This window comes from Dendropsophus ebraccatus, chromosome 7 (genome assembly GCF_027789765.1).
Source record: "Dendropsophus ebraccatus isolate aDenEbr1 chromosome 7, aDenEbr1.pat, whole genome shotgun sequence".
In the NCBI taxonomy this organism is placed as follows: domain Eukaryota; kingdom Metazoa; phylum Chordata; class Amphibia; order Anura; family Hylidae; genus Dendropsophus; species Dendropsophus ebraccatus.
In genome coordinates, this window is record NC_091460.1 from 110,404,354 (window position 1) to 110,421,056 (window position 16,703).

The 16,703-nt window shown below is 41.3% G+C and overlaps 1 protein-coding gene across 6 annotated transcripts in view; it reads right to left on the reverse strand.

Moving 5' to 3' along the window:
* Nucleotides 1-16,703, reverse strand: part of PSD3 (pleckstrin and Sec7 domain containing 3) — a 286,235-nt gene that overhangs the window by 58,017 nt on the left and 211,515 nt on the right. For all 6 annotated transcript variants that reach the window (XM_069978141.1, XM_069978144.1, XM_069978142.1 and 3 more), the window contains one exon: nucleotides 8,102-8,295. In XM_069978141.1, coding sequence (XP_069834242.1) covers nucleotides 8,102-8,295 — 194 coding nt within the window. The remainder of the gene's footprint in view (nucleotides 1-8,101; nucleotides 8,296-16,703) is intronic.

Genomic DNA, 16,703 nt, shown 5'->3' on the forward strand with positions numbered 1-16,703 from the left:
ATGGGGAGATATCTGCCAGATTCTACCTAATTGGGCAGATAACTTCCCCATATAATAGGTCCCTGAAAATGAGGGTAATGGCACACTGGCAGAATGGGGGCACTAGTATGTAGTATGGAGCTTTTTTTTTCATACTCATCAGATAACCCCTTTAATAAGATCATTTGCATGTTATTTAAAATTCGACTCTATCAGTATATCACAGACTTGACTCTTGTGTTACATTTCATACAGAAACAACAGTAAATGGCTTTTTATATTAAAATAGTATTAACCCAGGGGTCATGTTTCTGTCATAGTTATAAAAGACCACATGAACAGACTTTGCTAATACAATATTCCTTTTCCACAATATGAACAGACTTTCAGCCTTGCAAATGAGTTTCTGAAATAGAAAGTAGGCATCCCATGGGGTAGCAGAATGGTTTGATCTCCTGAGTAAACACAAGAGACATTTAACTTTTGGGGAAAGACTGGTGAATGTTCTTTCAATTCAACCCACTCATTTCTCCAAGGGCTTAGGACTTAAGTTAATCAGCTGCTATAATAGAATGTGTTCGTAAATCAACAATTATTATTATTATTATTTTAATAATTGAGATTTTAACAGTAACATACCAGGGGAAGTAAAAACAGAATGTATACCCATACACAGAGGATGCACTCCAAAATGTATACAAAAAAACAATGTACTTTATTAGTAGCAAGATATACGATACAAACAGAGGTTAAAGGCCTCCAAAATGACCACTTCACACATCTGTAAAATTTACCCACATTTCTTAGGAAACTTGGGTAAATTTCCAGACCCATAGGGTTCTTTGGGGCACAAATACCCTTCAGGATTATTTTTTAAAATACATGTCTTATATTTGTCCAGAATTTCGGCACAGATGTCCCATAGAACCATATGGGGCATCCATAAAAAATTCCAGATAGCTCTGGATTCACATCTGGAATCTGCCCAGAATTCATAACATGGCATTACTCGGACAAGTTCTGCCGGGGGCTGACACTGGTCCTTTACCCGACCCAGTTAATCACTCTTCTGGCCAGGGAAGCATTATGCCTCCAGCCACAGGAGGCCACTGCCCCCCCCCCTACACACGTTATGGTCCACGAGTGACACCACAAATGCACCACCAAAGCCCCAGGAAAGAGGCAGAACCTGGAACAGTATTTTTTTTTTTTCTTCGTTCGTAAGAACGGTCTTGAAACACTGATGGTTTCTTGAAGCCTCCTGAAAGGCTTCGTGATCAGTCCTTCCTGACCGTAGCCATGGACGTGTGAAGGGGGCCAAAGAGTCTACCATCCCTATCCTCCTGTTCTAAACATTATGGGTGACATTTACTTATTCATTAAACACTTTATCTTATTATATTTATATGTTGGATTTTGTCTAATTCATTGGCACTCTTAAGTAAATGTGATTTTTTTTTTTTTTTTTACTAAATTGGATTTATCCTGACATTTTTTCCTCTACTATTTAAGCTGCTAGTGGGAGTTGGGGATCTAAACGGGGAAGAAAACAACAATTCCTCATCTTCTGTGTATGGGTATACACTTTGTTCTCTCTTCTACTGGTATATATTCATAGAAGCTGGTAAAAACATAGAAGATTCAGGGCAGAAAAAGACCACCTGGTCATCTAGTCTGCTCTTTTAATAATTACTTTCTTATTATCTTAGGATAGATATAAAATAAAATAAACAATCATAAAAATAATCATGTAACAGTATATCTAGAGTGATTGCACCTATTTGATTTGATGTAGCCCACCCTTATCATTTTGTTTTGCATAAAGATTTTAATAGTTATGATAACAATAGCTCACAAACGCAATTTACAATCCTGTCCATATAATGAATTTGAGAATTAGACACTATAGTAAAACTGATTGAACAGCTCACAAACAATTTCCATTTTGATCTGCCTCCTCCCCCATCCCTTCCAAGACGGCTCACATAAACACTTTCCTTGGACTTGGACAGCTGCACCCTGTGATGCTGGGAGGGTTATTCTAAGGTCAGGGACACTGTTTACATGAGCTGTCTTGGAAGGGAGGAGGGGCAGACGGATGAAACAGCTCACACGTAGTTTTCTGTGTCTTCAGCAGAAAGCAGCAGCTCAGAACTGGGGGAAGGAGACTGAAAGGAAACTGTTAGTCCCCAGGAGGGGGGATTATCTAACATGTATTTTACCTGACTGTAATACCTCTTTAAGTACACTATATCAACTCAAATAACTATTGCGTATGAACTTAATCTCACATCATACAATCTACCACAGAACATTAGGCCAATTGTTAAAACATGAAGCATACTTTGTTGTTTTTGATTCTCAGAAGTGGATGCATAATGTATATAAATGATATGGGAATCCATGCTTTGTGTGAATATATCACCTGCTGCTTTTTTACTGCTAGATAGAGGGATTTGGGATAGATGAATAGGGGAGAAACACAGCAATATAACTAGTAAATTGTTCAATCGTATGACCAATAAATTACAACTATGTACAGAGAAACTACAATAGACGGTTTGTGGCTTTCATTCAGCACACATCTTTCATTTGGAGCGGACAAAGAAAAGTGCATTTACTGCAAACATTATTCATTGCAATACAATTTATGTGCTGAAGGGATCAAAAACAAACTGTGTGACTAAGCAGAAATGTCAAAGCCAATTATGAGGAGTAAATATATTTGAGAAGTCATGAAATGAAGCGTTGCTGCACATCGCGACGGAGATAGGAAAATATATGGAAATTATAATCAAGTTAAAGAAGTGTCGAGTTTACCTTTGTCTTCAATGCTTATCTCACCCAAAACAATATATATCATCATTTGCATAAAAAGAAACATAAGTAAAACTAATATTCTACATATCGAAGGGTTAGGATTTTATTGCAGATACCAGATGTAAATTTGTCCAGGATAATTTGATATAAATCAAAAAATATATCTACTACGGATAATTGGGGAAAACACCATTAAAACTATAACTTTTAATAATACAATTAAAATAGAAACACCCCACAAACAATTAATACCATATGCTGGCAAACACAAAGTACAGGTGTAATTCCACAAGGTCACGCACCAACCACGTGGCACTTCTGGACCCTTATCCACACCAAGATAATGAATGCGGTAGACAAAGTAAAAAGATACGATCTCACCCATTCAGTTGTCCAAATCCTTCATGGTGTGTCACTCCATGGTCCAGTATACAGCAGGAGTATACACTCACAATTAGCAGGCCTTCTTTTCTCTCCCTATACGCCCCTAAATACGTGTGTGTGTATATGCGATCCTACCCCTGCTCGCACAGGGTCTGTCGGGGCACTCGCCCTAATAAGGGCGACCCCTGCCCCGATCTATCCTTTGAAATCCAATCCCTATAGAAACCCTATATCTGCCTCCCGACGTGGCCCGTTTCTATTGGATATACCAATTATCATCAGGGGAATGGCAAACAAAAGAGGGAATGAGTTAATCTGGGTATTAAAGTGCATAAATAACAAAGTACCTAATTGTAGTTACAGTGGTGACTACAAAAAAAAAAAAAAGTGTCCTGTGCAGGTAAACATATCCCCTTGCTAAAGTGCCAAATGCTGTAAACTATACCAGTGGGTACATAATAAGCCGATGCACTGTATTAGCTCCGGGGCCTGCCGAGGTGCAGTCTGGTGCAGTGGCTACCTGTAGACTGAACTAGTGATCCCTGACTTTGTGTTTGCCAGCATATGGTATTAATTGTTTGTGGGGTGTTTCTATTTTAATTGTATTATTAAAAGTTATAGTTTTAATGGTGTTTTCCCCAATTATCCGTAGTAGATATATTTTTTGATTTATATACGATTGCCGTAAGGGGAATTTATTCCAGCGCTATAGCTGGATTTGGCATTTTTCAGGATAATTTGATACTGGCAAATCCTGCCGGGCTGTAGGGGACATGTCAGAGATGTAGACTTACCTGTACTGCTCCCCTGCCGCTGCCGATTTCAGGCTGCCTATTCTCTGCCGCTGTCAGTGATTTGGAAACATCCTGTGACGTTCCGCTCCCGCCAGAAATGGCCGGTGAGTACAGGTGCTATCCTGTCTATGCTGACGACCATTTACAGAAGAAGCAGAACATCACTGGATGTTTCCAAAACACTGACAGCGGCACAGAATAGGCAGCCCGAGATCTGGCAGATGGAGGGGAGCAGGAGAGGTAAGTATACATTACTGACATGAACCCCGCAGCCCCGCCAGGATAAGTATCAAATTATCCTGGACAACGCCTTAAACTCTAAAGCTTGGCACGGGCATTAATTATCTGTTGATCAACCGTTATCTCTTCCTATCACTCCAATACACATGCAACAAAATTATCAAAATCTAAGTTCCCGATCTTTATTTTCCACAGACATGTAATATTGAGGGTGAACAAGGCCAGAACACACATACATGGTTGGCAGCTTCAACAAATATTTACCTATGATACATGGCAATAAGAATTATGTAAATGTCATAGTTAAAATTCACAGTATAGAAGAACAGCCTATGGCTGTATCTATGTTTTCCAGGACTCCCTAGGTGGCATCCAACCTCTCTAGCCACCAGGAGTCAAATGGCGAGAGTTCGGAGAACTTTGCCTAACTGGACCAGTTTGGCCAGTCCCTCATAGCTAGTAGTGACCAAGTATTCTTTGGATTTCACTCCACTCCCTGACAAACAGCAATTACATTACATGACACACAGTATAGTGCTTTCTTTCTAAAAAGAGCAGCAGCTGCAGGGTGTATTACACATTGCTGCACAAGAACACAAGGTATTTAATCAACCAATAAATGGTGGATAAGAGGTCCCCTATTTTTTTTTTCCAAAAAGAGGTTCTGCAGCAGCTGAGGTGTATTTTATCTTAAATAATGCACCCTGTACTATAAATGTATCCTCTGTGGCCTGTATACATGCCCAAAGGCAGCTGTTATGTGCTTTGATATAAAATCATGGTGACTGCTTAAATTCCTATAACTTACAATAAGGCATACGATATCCTATAAATGCAGTCTGTCATATCAAAGCTGTAGGAAGCCGCTGGAGGAGGCACCTCTGGGACCTGGACGATGATGATAACCTCAAACAATGGGAGTTGAGCTGCAACCCAACATGGACACTACAGAATGTATGGGGCCGTCTGCTTCTGGTCCTTCTCTTTGTACATGTACTGTATACAGCTCTGGCAAGCAACTGATCAATGGGGTGCAAGGTGTTGGCACTCCACTGTTCTGATATTGATCAGTCATCAATATATTTTGCACAGAAAACCCCTTGAACAGAATAGAATTCTACAAAGGTTTAGCAGCTGCTAAAAAAGACACTCTTTTGACATATGTTTAGCGCGTATAAAAACTAAATGTGAACAATGCTTAATACAATGAGGAGGAAAACAGAGGGCTAATGACAAAGATGAAATGATATGCAGAGTTTAGATGTGTGCACTAGCCACATTGTCGTCACAAGGCCGGAGATCATTGTAATGCATAGACTTAGGAATCAGTCACTGATTATAATCTTGATGAATTCATCCATGAATACAAGTAAGCGCCCACGGTTAATTTAATTTTGTAGAGCTGTCGGTTGGAAATAGCTTTTTCATTTGTGGTACATTGAAGAAAAGCTTTTTGGCTTGTTCTTGCTTCACTGCATAGTTGTGGGTGAATAATATGAATGTCAACCCTCCAAAAAATTGCTCTGGAGTACTTGATGCACTAGAGGAAGCAAAGTTTCAAAGCGCAAACTCTGCAATCTCATACAACTGATAAAACTAGCACTGCATAAACACTAGTACAATACAGGGTATTAAAGGAGTAAAGGTAAAATACAGGTTGAATCATCCCTCCTTCTGGAGACTAACAATTGGTTTCATCCTTTTAATTATCTTTTCAGTATCCTTCCCCCAGTTCTGAGCCTACTGCTTTTTGCTGAAGACACAGAAAACTGTGTGTGAGCTGTTCTCTCTGTCTCCGCTCTGAATCCCCTCCTCTGCACTCAATTGCGAGATGGCTCATGTAAACAGTGTCTCAAGCTGGCTGTCTCCGCACTCTGATGCTGGGAGGGTTAAAGGACAACTTTGCCCCTATCTGCCCCTCTTCCCTATATTTTTTCCCCTAAACCCCCTTCCCCCAGAAAGTGTAGTAAACGGATACTTACCGAATTACTGTCGGCCATCTTGTTTTAATGTCGTAATCAAGATGGAGGCTGGTCTAAGTCCCGTTAGGCCAGCCTCCTACATCAGATGACTCAGCTTGCTCAGCTCCGACTGGTGGAGCAAGCTGTAAGCCATTTAGCAGTTTTAAAGCAAAAGAAAACCCTGTACAATACAGTACAAGAACGAATAAGGAGCGGAGTTAGTCAGTGAAGGAATCATGTTATCTCCTTCTCTTTCCACCTTGCAGATAAGCAGTTACCCAGGGCCCCCTCCTCCTCCTCCCCTCTCCCAGAGCTGAGTATAGGCAGTCAGTGAATGAGTCATTTGCTGTTCTTTCCTCCGTGACTGCTGCCTGTCTCCCAGCATATGAGTAACTAGGCGGACTGCCCTCTTATCTCTCACCCTCCTATCTTCCCCAGGCCTGCAGTCTGACCTAATCAGCGACGGTAACCCCGCAGGTTTTACTTTATAGTACTTACATTACAATGTGAAAGTTGATAACCCGTGTGTTTGTTTTGGGGTGTGATTGGAAAGAAATAGGGGGCCTGTTTAGTGTAGGAGGGTAAGCAAATGAAGGTGGAGAAGTAAAGAAAAAATGAGGAAGCCAATTTGAGCTCCAGGGACCTGTGAAAAGCGTGAAAGTCAAACAGTATCAGACTCAGGAAGATGGTAAGTATGAAAAATATGTTTGTGATTTCTTTTGTTGTCCTTTAATCTAAGGTCAAGTTACTGGTGACCTCACTGTGATTAACCCTCCTGACATTACAGAGTGCAGAGACAGGCAGCCAGGAATGCTGTTTACATGAGCTGTCTCAGAAGGGAGGGGGAGGAGGGGAAGTGAACAGCTCACAAGCAAATTTTTGTGTCTTCAGCAGTACAGGACTAGGGGAAAGAGGCCAAAAAGACCATAACAAGAATGGAACAAATTGTTAATCTTCAGGAGGGGGGATGATTCTACAAATATTTAACCTTAACGGAATACCCCTTTACGTAGGCATAATAATCTAACTGCTAAGTGTATAAAATACTAGAAATTCACATAAGCCATCACCAGTGCCAACTGATTGCATTGGGTTCTCTCTAACCCTCGGCCAACAGCTGTCATTGTCATAGAAGCTGTGTGCAGTTGTCTATTTCCCCTTCAATGGCTGCTGTATTATTATATGCCATTCATTCACAATACTATTTAGCAGCTGTTCCCTAGGCTCACAGAGCAGAGCCCCAGGTAAGAGGCTCCCCACTATAATGTCCTTATAGACTACAAAGGTAAATCAAATTGGGTTCTCTAGATGAAATAAACCCTTTATAGGGAAGATATGATCCATACAGAGACTAATAAATATATAGTACCTAGCTAAAAACAATGTGATCATAACTTTTTCCTAGTAACATGTCTGCCAATGCACATTCAGCATAGAAGGATTATTCTCTGAAGCTATTCCTTATATAACTGGTTCTGTTCACACATCTGGACAATTTAAAGGTCATTTATATAAGAAGCCCCATCGTTCAGCTCATCTGCATAGTGTTCTCAGTAATCACGTCCTCAAAGCTTCAGAGCTTACTGGAAAAGTCATCTATTGCCGGCATTAGCATAATATGTGTCACTTACATCTCTTTACCTACGTTTTGCAGCAAATAGAATTTTTATATTACTGCGGTTATGATGTCTGTATTTTACTGCGTAATGGCACTAGGCGAAAGCATAAAACCAGTGCAGTGATGAAGCTCTCCCTAACTGCATCCATTCACCATACCAGCAAATAACATTTCCCATTATAAAGTCAGCTTTTTGCAATGTAATTTGCCAGTTCGACCTGATTATGAATGCAAATATGTATTTTCCAAGGTCACAGCGGAGCAGGGTCAGGGCACACAATTATAACCATCATTACATTTCTTACTTTTTTTGCCATCCATGTCTGCATGGATTTTGCGTGCAAGGAAGCCAGCCTTGTAAACTGCAGCATTAGGATCGTGGGGGATGTCCAGGAATGGATTGCTGCTGCTTCCAATCCGACTAACGCTCTTCAGTCCCATACCATTGGATTTGTCATCATTGCTGTCTGATGGGGATTTCTTCATCGCATCATCATCTCTGTTAAGGATATAAAAAAAAAAAAAAAAAAAAAAAAAAAGGATATTTATGTCTGGTACTGTACAATGTCGCAAACCTACAGATATTGGCCATCGTTTATCAGGAGGAGTATCATTTTAGCCAAAGTTAAAGAGAACCTAACATTGGGATAGCCCATACAAACCTCTTGGTATGGGCAGATTGGCGTAGCTCAAGATGTCCTTCGTTTTCAAATCGGTTGCATTGTTCCCAAGATATGGACGAACAATTGTACATGCAAATTAGCTAGCCTGGTGCACTGATAGCGCTCCCAGTGCACGGCCATTCCTGCCGCAGATGATGCAGCGTTATTCATGGTGACTAAGCTGTGGCATCACTTCCAGCCAGTATTATCCAGCGTCATTGGTGGGCATAGAAAGCAGTGCACCGAGCAGCCTAATATGCATATCAAGCTTTTGGCCCATACCTCAGGAACAGCATAACTGGTTTAAGAACTGAAGATATCATTGAGCTCTAAGTCACTGAGAAACCCATAAAAAGGGCTCAGTATGGGCTATGTTAATTTAGTGACATTGGTTGTCACAACATACATCCCTGCCCATAATCTAAGCTTGTGTGTAATAGGTTTCTACATGAACTGGGTCGTTTGTCTGCAGCACATCCTGAAGCTGCTGAAAATCCTCACTGCCTGCTCTACTCTGTCTCCACTTCTCCCCCTCCCTTCTGAGACAGAGGTCATGTGATCTCGGTCTCTTCTGTTGAGGCCCCTTGAGGCTAATAAAAGCTGTCAGAAAGCTGTAAAAACAACAATATTATACAGAAGTTGAATATTTATAACATGGCATTATAACAAAGTATACTATTACACACAAAAACCACCTCATGCATTTTCTGTGTTTATTTTCTGTATCACTCAACTCATAAAGATGTCATCCAAAAGAGAATCTTGTTCTTTGCAAAAACTATAATTAATGATTTTTTTTTTCATTCAAATCAACTGGTGTCAGAAAGCGCCAAAGATTTGTAATTTACTTCTAGTAAAAAAATCTCCAGCCTTTCAGTACGTATCAGCTGCTGCATGTCCTGCAGGAAGTGGTGTATTCTTTCCAGTCTGAAACAATGATTTCTGTTGCCACCTCTGTCCATAACAGGAACTGTCCAGAGAAGTAACAAATTCCCAAAGAAAACCTCTCCTGCTCACCAGACTGGAAAGAATACACCACTTCCTGCAGGACATGCAGCAGCTGATATGTACTGAAAGACTTGAGATTTTCTTCATAGAAATAAATTAAAATCTCTTCAATTTATTGGGTAGTTGATTTAAAAGAAATGTTGTTTTTTTTTTCTTTTGGCTGGAGTACCCCTTTAAAATATTTGCGATGGTTTCAATATTTCAAATTGCAACTGCAGGATTTTAAGAAAATCATATAAAAAATATATGTAAATCCTGATTAGAGATGAGTGAAGAGATAATTGATTTGCACCAAAATTCACTAAACATGGTGGCCGCGATCTTACTGTACTGTCACTTGGAGGGAGCAAGGGATTTTCCATAATCCCTTGCTGTCGTCCAATCTCCTCCAAGCACAATTGTGACTTGGCACTCTCCATCTTGGTTGTGCACAAGCCATCAGGTCCCTAAATGGCTTTGACTCCACTAACTGGAAAAGGAGAGACTGCAGAGCAAAAAGCTTATAGTAGTGTGTTGTAAGTAGTTCAATATGTTGTGGTTAGTAGTAGTTAAAGTTTTGGGTGGATATATTGTAGATATAGGTTGTTTAGGTTGTTAGTGGGGAGGAATGAGTGTACCAACAAAACACAGTAATCACTGAGCTCAGGGAGGTTAGTGAAAAAAAATCCAATGAAGTACTCACTCAAGAGTCTCCATTGATTCATTACCCCATATAAATTTAAATATGCAAAAAAGGGGTCAGTGAAACCTGCAAGTCTCAAAACAAAGGAACAGCCAGATATCCCTCCAGGGAATTAAAACCTGTTGCCAAGGGGTGCCTCCCAGTGGGGAGATCACCAAACCACCCTGATACATAGCCCCTTAAGTCTTACTCGGTTGTGAGTATTGGGACATAAATAGGGAAATACCAGGTTGGCCCCTTGGTCTAACTCTGTAGCGAGTATGGAGACATGGCAAAGGAAATACCAAAGCCAGGCATCCACCCACAGACAGCTTTTTCGGGGTATTTGCCCTCGTCAGTGTGAAGCAGGAGTCTGGCTAACGGGGCAATGAAAAGTACACCAACAAAACACAACAATCACTGAGCTTAGGGAGATCAGTGAAAAAAATCCAATGAAGTACTCACTCAAAAGACTCCATTGATACATTACTCCCTATAAATTTAAATATGCAAAAAAAAAAAGGGGTCGGTGGAGCCTCAGTTATGAGTCTCAAAACACGGGAATAGCCAGGTGCCTGTGGATGGAAGCCTGGCTTTGGTAAACCCTTGTCATGTCGCAATACTCGCAACAGAGTTGAACTTTGACGTAAAAGAGGCCACCCTGGTATTTCCCTAATGATGTTTCAATACTCAAAACCGAGTGGGACTTAAAGGGCTATGTATCAGGGTGGTTTGGTGATCTCCCCACTGGGAAGAACCACATGGCAACAGGTTTTTCTTCCTTGGAGGGATATCTGCCTATTCCCGTGTTCTAAGACTCCACGGACCCCTTTTTTGCACAGAAGAATGAGTGTAGGGATGGACCGGTTTTACCCTTATAGTGTGGTTAATAATACGTTTTATTATTTTGTTCAGTTAAGAAATGGAAAGTTTATATATTTTATGCTGCTGATCCACCAAAGTCCACTGCTGTCCAGAGAGAAAACTGAATGACTGACTGGCTGATTGAAATTTTTTAAAATTTGACATTTTCCATTTTTTTACACTGTGACAAAAACAGCAAAAACATTGCTCTGTAATAGCCCCATTATTGTAGCTACTATAGTTTGGCTGTTTTAATAAGATTTGTTTCCATGCGATTTGGGAATATTAGCGAATCAGACCCAAAATTCACAAACCTTGTGAATCAAATTTCCATCTGTTTTGTTCATCTCTTATCCTTATCAAGCAGTAAGCTACTCATATTATGCGTATGGTTACTAAATATGTCTAGTCGCGATTTTGGAAAAAAAAAATTGTAAAAAAGGCACAAAAATATTGAAAAATGTGGGCCATTGTGTAAATGACAACAGTTATGTCTACAGGAAGCAATACATATAGTGGTACAGCTCCAGTCTGAATGAGCAAGTATAAGAGATCACCAATATGAATGGCTTTCTAAGTAGCACAAATGCATCTGTATTAAAGCTTCCCAGATCAGACACACTCTAACCATGTACTCAATGTTCTGTGCATCAAGCTTTCCATGCCGTCACTGTTGGTGGGTTGCTGGTGTTATTGTAAGCAAACTGCTTAATTACTTGGTACTTTGGAATTACAAGTCTATGCAGCAGAGGCGTGCTGTGTTTGCTTCATTCTCTGCTGCCTCCTATACCTTATGGCCCATATATTTTAAATTATATGAGAAAAAAGCAATGCTATTTAGCAAAATCCACGCACTTGTTCATTCAATATGTCATTTACATGAAATAATGCTGTAGCAGTCACTTCAGCTAAATTTATTAAAGGACAACTCCGGGCAAAAACAAATTTTTCAATATGTTATTTCATAAGCAAAATTAGACAAATTCCTAATATACACTAATTATGGGAAATGCACATATAGTGCTACGTCCCTCAATTTACTAGATCACACAGGCTTCAATTTCTCTGGAAAAAAAACAAACCAAAAAAAAAACACATGATGTCATGACTCCTCAGTTTATACCTGCAGGATCCAGCAGGGGGCGCAGTATATGTAGAAATTACTGTGCTTTTCTGGCCAAAATTCCGCTACATGCCCCCCCCCAGCTTGCCCCCCAACCTTCCCCTGATAAATCATGATAAGTAAGACCACACCTTCTCCCAACCTTGACACCCCCCCCCCTACCGAGACCCCCGCCTGCCCATCAGGCGAGAGAGGCATGCGTAAGGCGTGCGTCAGGGATAAGGGGTGAATCTGTGCCTTCCTACTGGCATATGCCCTTGCCGTACTTTTGATAGATGTCCCCCTAAGAGTCCCCCCCCCATATACTGATAAACTTCGGGCCTGTTCACACGCCGAAATTCCGTGCAGAACCCCCGAGTGCGAACTTGGACTATCTGCTCCACTCTCTGCGCCTCTCCGCTCAAAGAGTTTCCTACTATATTTATTTATGTTAGTCAGGTATTTCTTGAACAATGCAACGAGTCGACCCTCGGGGAGATCCAGTAATGCTATTTATGTTGTGATGATGGGTTGGAGGAAAGGCTACTTTTCAGATGTGAACACAGGCTATGTTCAGGGTATATGTGGTAGAATGATCCTGTGACATACCTATAGTAGGTCCATTAAATTCAATAGTCTGCTAGTGACTATGTGTGTACCTTTCCCGAACACAAACTGGCACTCAAAAGTGCAGCTGTCTGTGCCTTGGAGTCCTGCAAAAAACAACCACTTGTAGACTTTTTTGGTCTATTAAACTTAAAGGACCTTGAATGGGTAAGGCAAGATAGGTGTCAGCATCCAGCTATATACATCTGTTTTTCAGATGTAAATGTAGCTTTAGCTTTCCTAGATACAGGAATGTTTCTTTCTGTGGAGTTTGGAGAGTAGACAGGCAATATAACCAAAACAATTATCTTACCGCAGCATATTCTCACCTGGCTATACTTGTGCGGCTGCTCTCAAGGCCCCACTCCCCAGAACATGGTTTCTTTATTTTATGCCAAAGGAAATTCATAGAAATATAGAAGTTATGTTGTTCAAATGTTTTGTCACTTTTATGGTGTATTGATCCAATGCTATCCTAAAATCATTTAAGGTTAAGAGTTAGATGAACTGTAATTTAGCAGAAATGAAAATCAGGGAGTCAGCAATGCACATATTCTAAATGCTCTTGGAGTCGGGGGCAGATTATAATGTGAGGGGTTTGGGCGGCAGTCTGGCTCCTGGGAGGGGGGGGGGGCATTGCTGCCCAAACCGCTTACATTGTTATACTACACTCAAGTGGCACTGCAGTGCAGCGCATCACTCATGGGCGCTGTTAAAATCTACACACAGTGCTGACTGCTGACAGGTGCCTGGGACCTCTGGCAGAGGTAGCACCTGTAACACACACTGCCTGTGCTAAAATACAGAAGAGAAGAGCACCTGCTGGGAGAGGAGCAGCAACAGGGGAGCGAGTAGGAGGTGATTTTTTTAAAATTATTTTGGATTTATCTAATCATCTTGGGAGCCATCTACTATAGGGGGACTAAACACAGGGGGCCATCTATTATAGGGGGACTAAACACTGGGGGCCATCTATTATAGGGGGGCTAAACACACAGTGCCATCTACTAAAGGGGGAACACAGGGGGCATCTACTATAGGGGCCATCTACTATATATGGACTAAACACAGGGGGCCATCTACTATAGGGGGAATAAACACAGGGGGCCATCTACTATAGGGGGAATAAACACAGGGGGCCATCTACTATAGGGGGAATAAATACAGGGGGGCAATTTACTATAGGGGCCATCAACTATAGGGGGACCAAAAACAGGGGGCCATATACTAAAGATGGACTAAACACAGGGGGTCATTTACTATAGGGGGAATAAACACAGGGGGTCATCTACTAAAGGGGAAATAAACAAAGGGGGCCATCTACTATAGGGAGAAAAACACAGGGGACCATCTACTATAGAGGGACTTAACACAGGGGGCCATCTACTATAGGGGGAAATAAACACAAAGAGGCATCTACTATAGGGGAATAAACACAGGGGGCATCTACTTATATGTGGCAGCAGCACAGTGGGTTATCTACTATAGGGGAAACAGCACAGGGATCATGTACAATAGGGCTGGCAGCAGCACAGGGGGGCATCTAAGGGGCAACTGCACAGAAGGTAATTTAATATAAGGGGCAGCACAGAGGGCCAGCTACTCTAGAAGGACTACACAGGGTAGCATCTACTATATTGAGCAGCAGCACAGTGGGCCATCTACTATAGTAGGCAGGAGCACAGGGGGGACAGTTACTATAGGAGGAAGCAGCAGAGGGGGCTATTCACTATATGTGGGATGCACAGAAGGGGCCATATACTATATTTTTAGTGAGGCAGCGCACGTACACTGACATAAATGAGCTAGTTACTTTAGGGTCCAGTGAGTCTGAGTCCTGGGGGGAGTGGGGTGGTTGCAGGGCGGTGGATAGCCCAGGGTACATTTAATCCACTCCTGGTAGGTGGAGAGTCGGAAGGCCACCATACACTTCAGTTGATGCTAAAATCTTCAGGTCCAGTGGATTTTTAACTTCAAAAGAAAAGATGCCTTCTATGAAACAGAAGGGCAAGATCATGGCAGTTCTAATTATTTTTAATAAATAAATGTCTTAATACACTATTTTTATTTCTTACCAAAGTGATCTACACAAAACCCTTTTTACTTTTTAAAGGGCACATGAAAAAAATCTATGCGCTCTTTTCATCTGGCAATTCTAAAAATACTATCATCCTTCTCAATAAATCAGAGTCTACAACTTTGTTCAGCCTAGCAGAATATCACAGTTAATTTGCTCGAGTAATATTGATTTTGATTAAACAAATGTTGCAAATAAACCAATATTGTCTAAATATATTACACATCGTGTACTTAACAAATGATTTGTAACGGATCATTTATCTACAAGGAAACATTTCTTGGAATCAAAACTATTGTAAGTAATTGAGTATAAGGATGAGGGGTTTTTTTCTACAGTATTATGACAGCCTTAAAGGGACTCTGTCACCTTCAACTCAGCCGCCTCAAAACCCTAAACTAAAGTCATCTGTAAGTAGGATAAAGGATGCTGATTTCAAATCTGTCATTTGTAGCTTTCTTCTCTTTGTATTTTACCTCTGTAAGCCTACAAACTTTCTGATGCATAGAAAGGACTATTTAGCTCAAGAATAGAATGGAGAGGACTACTTAGACTCCTTAATTTGTGGCATTGTATACTCTACTGATGTATAATCTAATGATAAGTTAAAAATCGTTAAGTTAATACGTTAAAAAGCGAAAATCGTTTTCTTTTAAATCAACTGGTTTCAGAAAATTATCCAGATTTGTAATTTAAAAATACTAAGTCTTCCAGTACTTATCAGCTGCTGTAGGTCCTGAAGTAAATATTGTTTTCTTTACAGTCTGACACAGTGCTCTCTGCTGACATGTCAGAGAGGAACTTTCAGAGCGGGAAAAGTTTTCTATGGAGGATTTGCTACTGCTCTGGACAGTTCCTGTCTGGGACAGAGGTGGCAGCAGAGAGCACTGTGTCAGACTGGAAAGAAAACATTTCTTGCAGGACATACCGCAGCTGATAAGTACTGAAAGATATGAGATTTTAAATATAAGTAAATTACAAATCTATATAACTTTCTGAAACCAGTTGATTTGAAAGAAAAACATTTGCTCTGAAGAACCCCTATAGGTTTAGTGGGTATTTTAGAGGTGACAAAGTCCCTTTAATGAAAGTCCATTCATAATGAAGTGATAATACGACTCATACATACCTCTGACTACATACATACAGCATTAGGCTATGTTCACACAACGTATCTTTTCGTAAAAGTATGGCCGTTGTTGCCACACGAAAAGATACGTTACCTTATGATCTATGGAATCCCGTCCGGAGCGTATACATATAGTATACGCTCCGGCCGGGATCTCTCACTGCGCCGTAGAAAACTGACATGTGAGTTTTCTGCGGCCGCTATTTAGTGAATAGTGGCTGCAGAAAACTGTCATTGCACACTGTGGAGCGAGCGGCTCCGGCCGTATGCTCCATAGTGTGCTGTGGGGAGTTCTGATGCAGGCGTGTACCGATGCACGCCCATCAGAAGTGCCGGCCAGGATGATCTTTTCAGAGACAGGCCGTTCTGTGACTCGGCTGGGTCACGGAGCGGCCGGTCTCTTAAGTAGTGTGAACATAGCCTTATAGTATAGTACCATCACAGAATCTTTTCAAAAGTCTAGAACATAAAAGCAATTCTAAGGGTATATTCACACGGGCGGGCTCGCAGCGAGATTCTCGCTGCGAGCCCCGCAGGTCCTGTCAGTTCCCATAAACTACATACTTGCTGCGGTCTAAACGACCGCAGCGAGTATGTAATTATACCGCGCTTAACCCCTTCTACTCCCGCCGGCTCCCCCGCTGTAAGCAGCATACATTACCTGTCCTTGCTGCACGGGTCCGGCGTCCTGCTCTCCCGTCCGGCCAATTAGTGTGTTGCCCAGCCGCAGCCACTGATTGGCCGGGCGGGAGAGCAGGACGCCGGACCCGTGCAGCAAGGACAGGTAATGTATGCTGC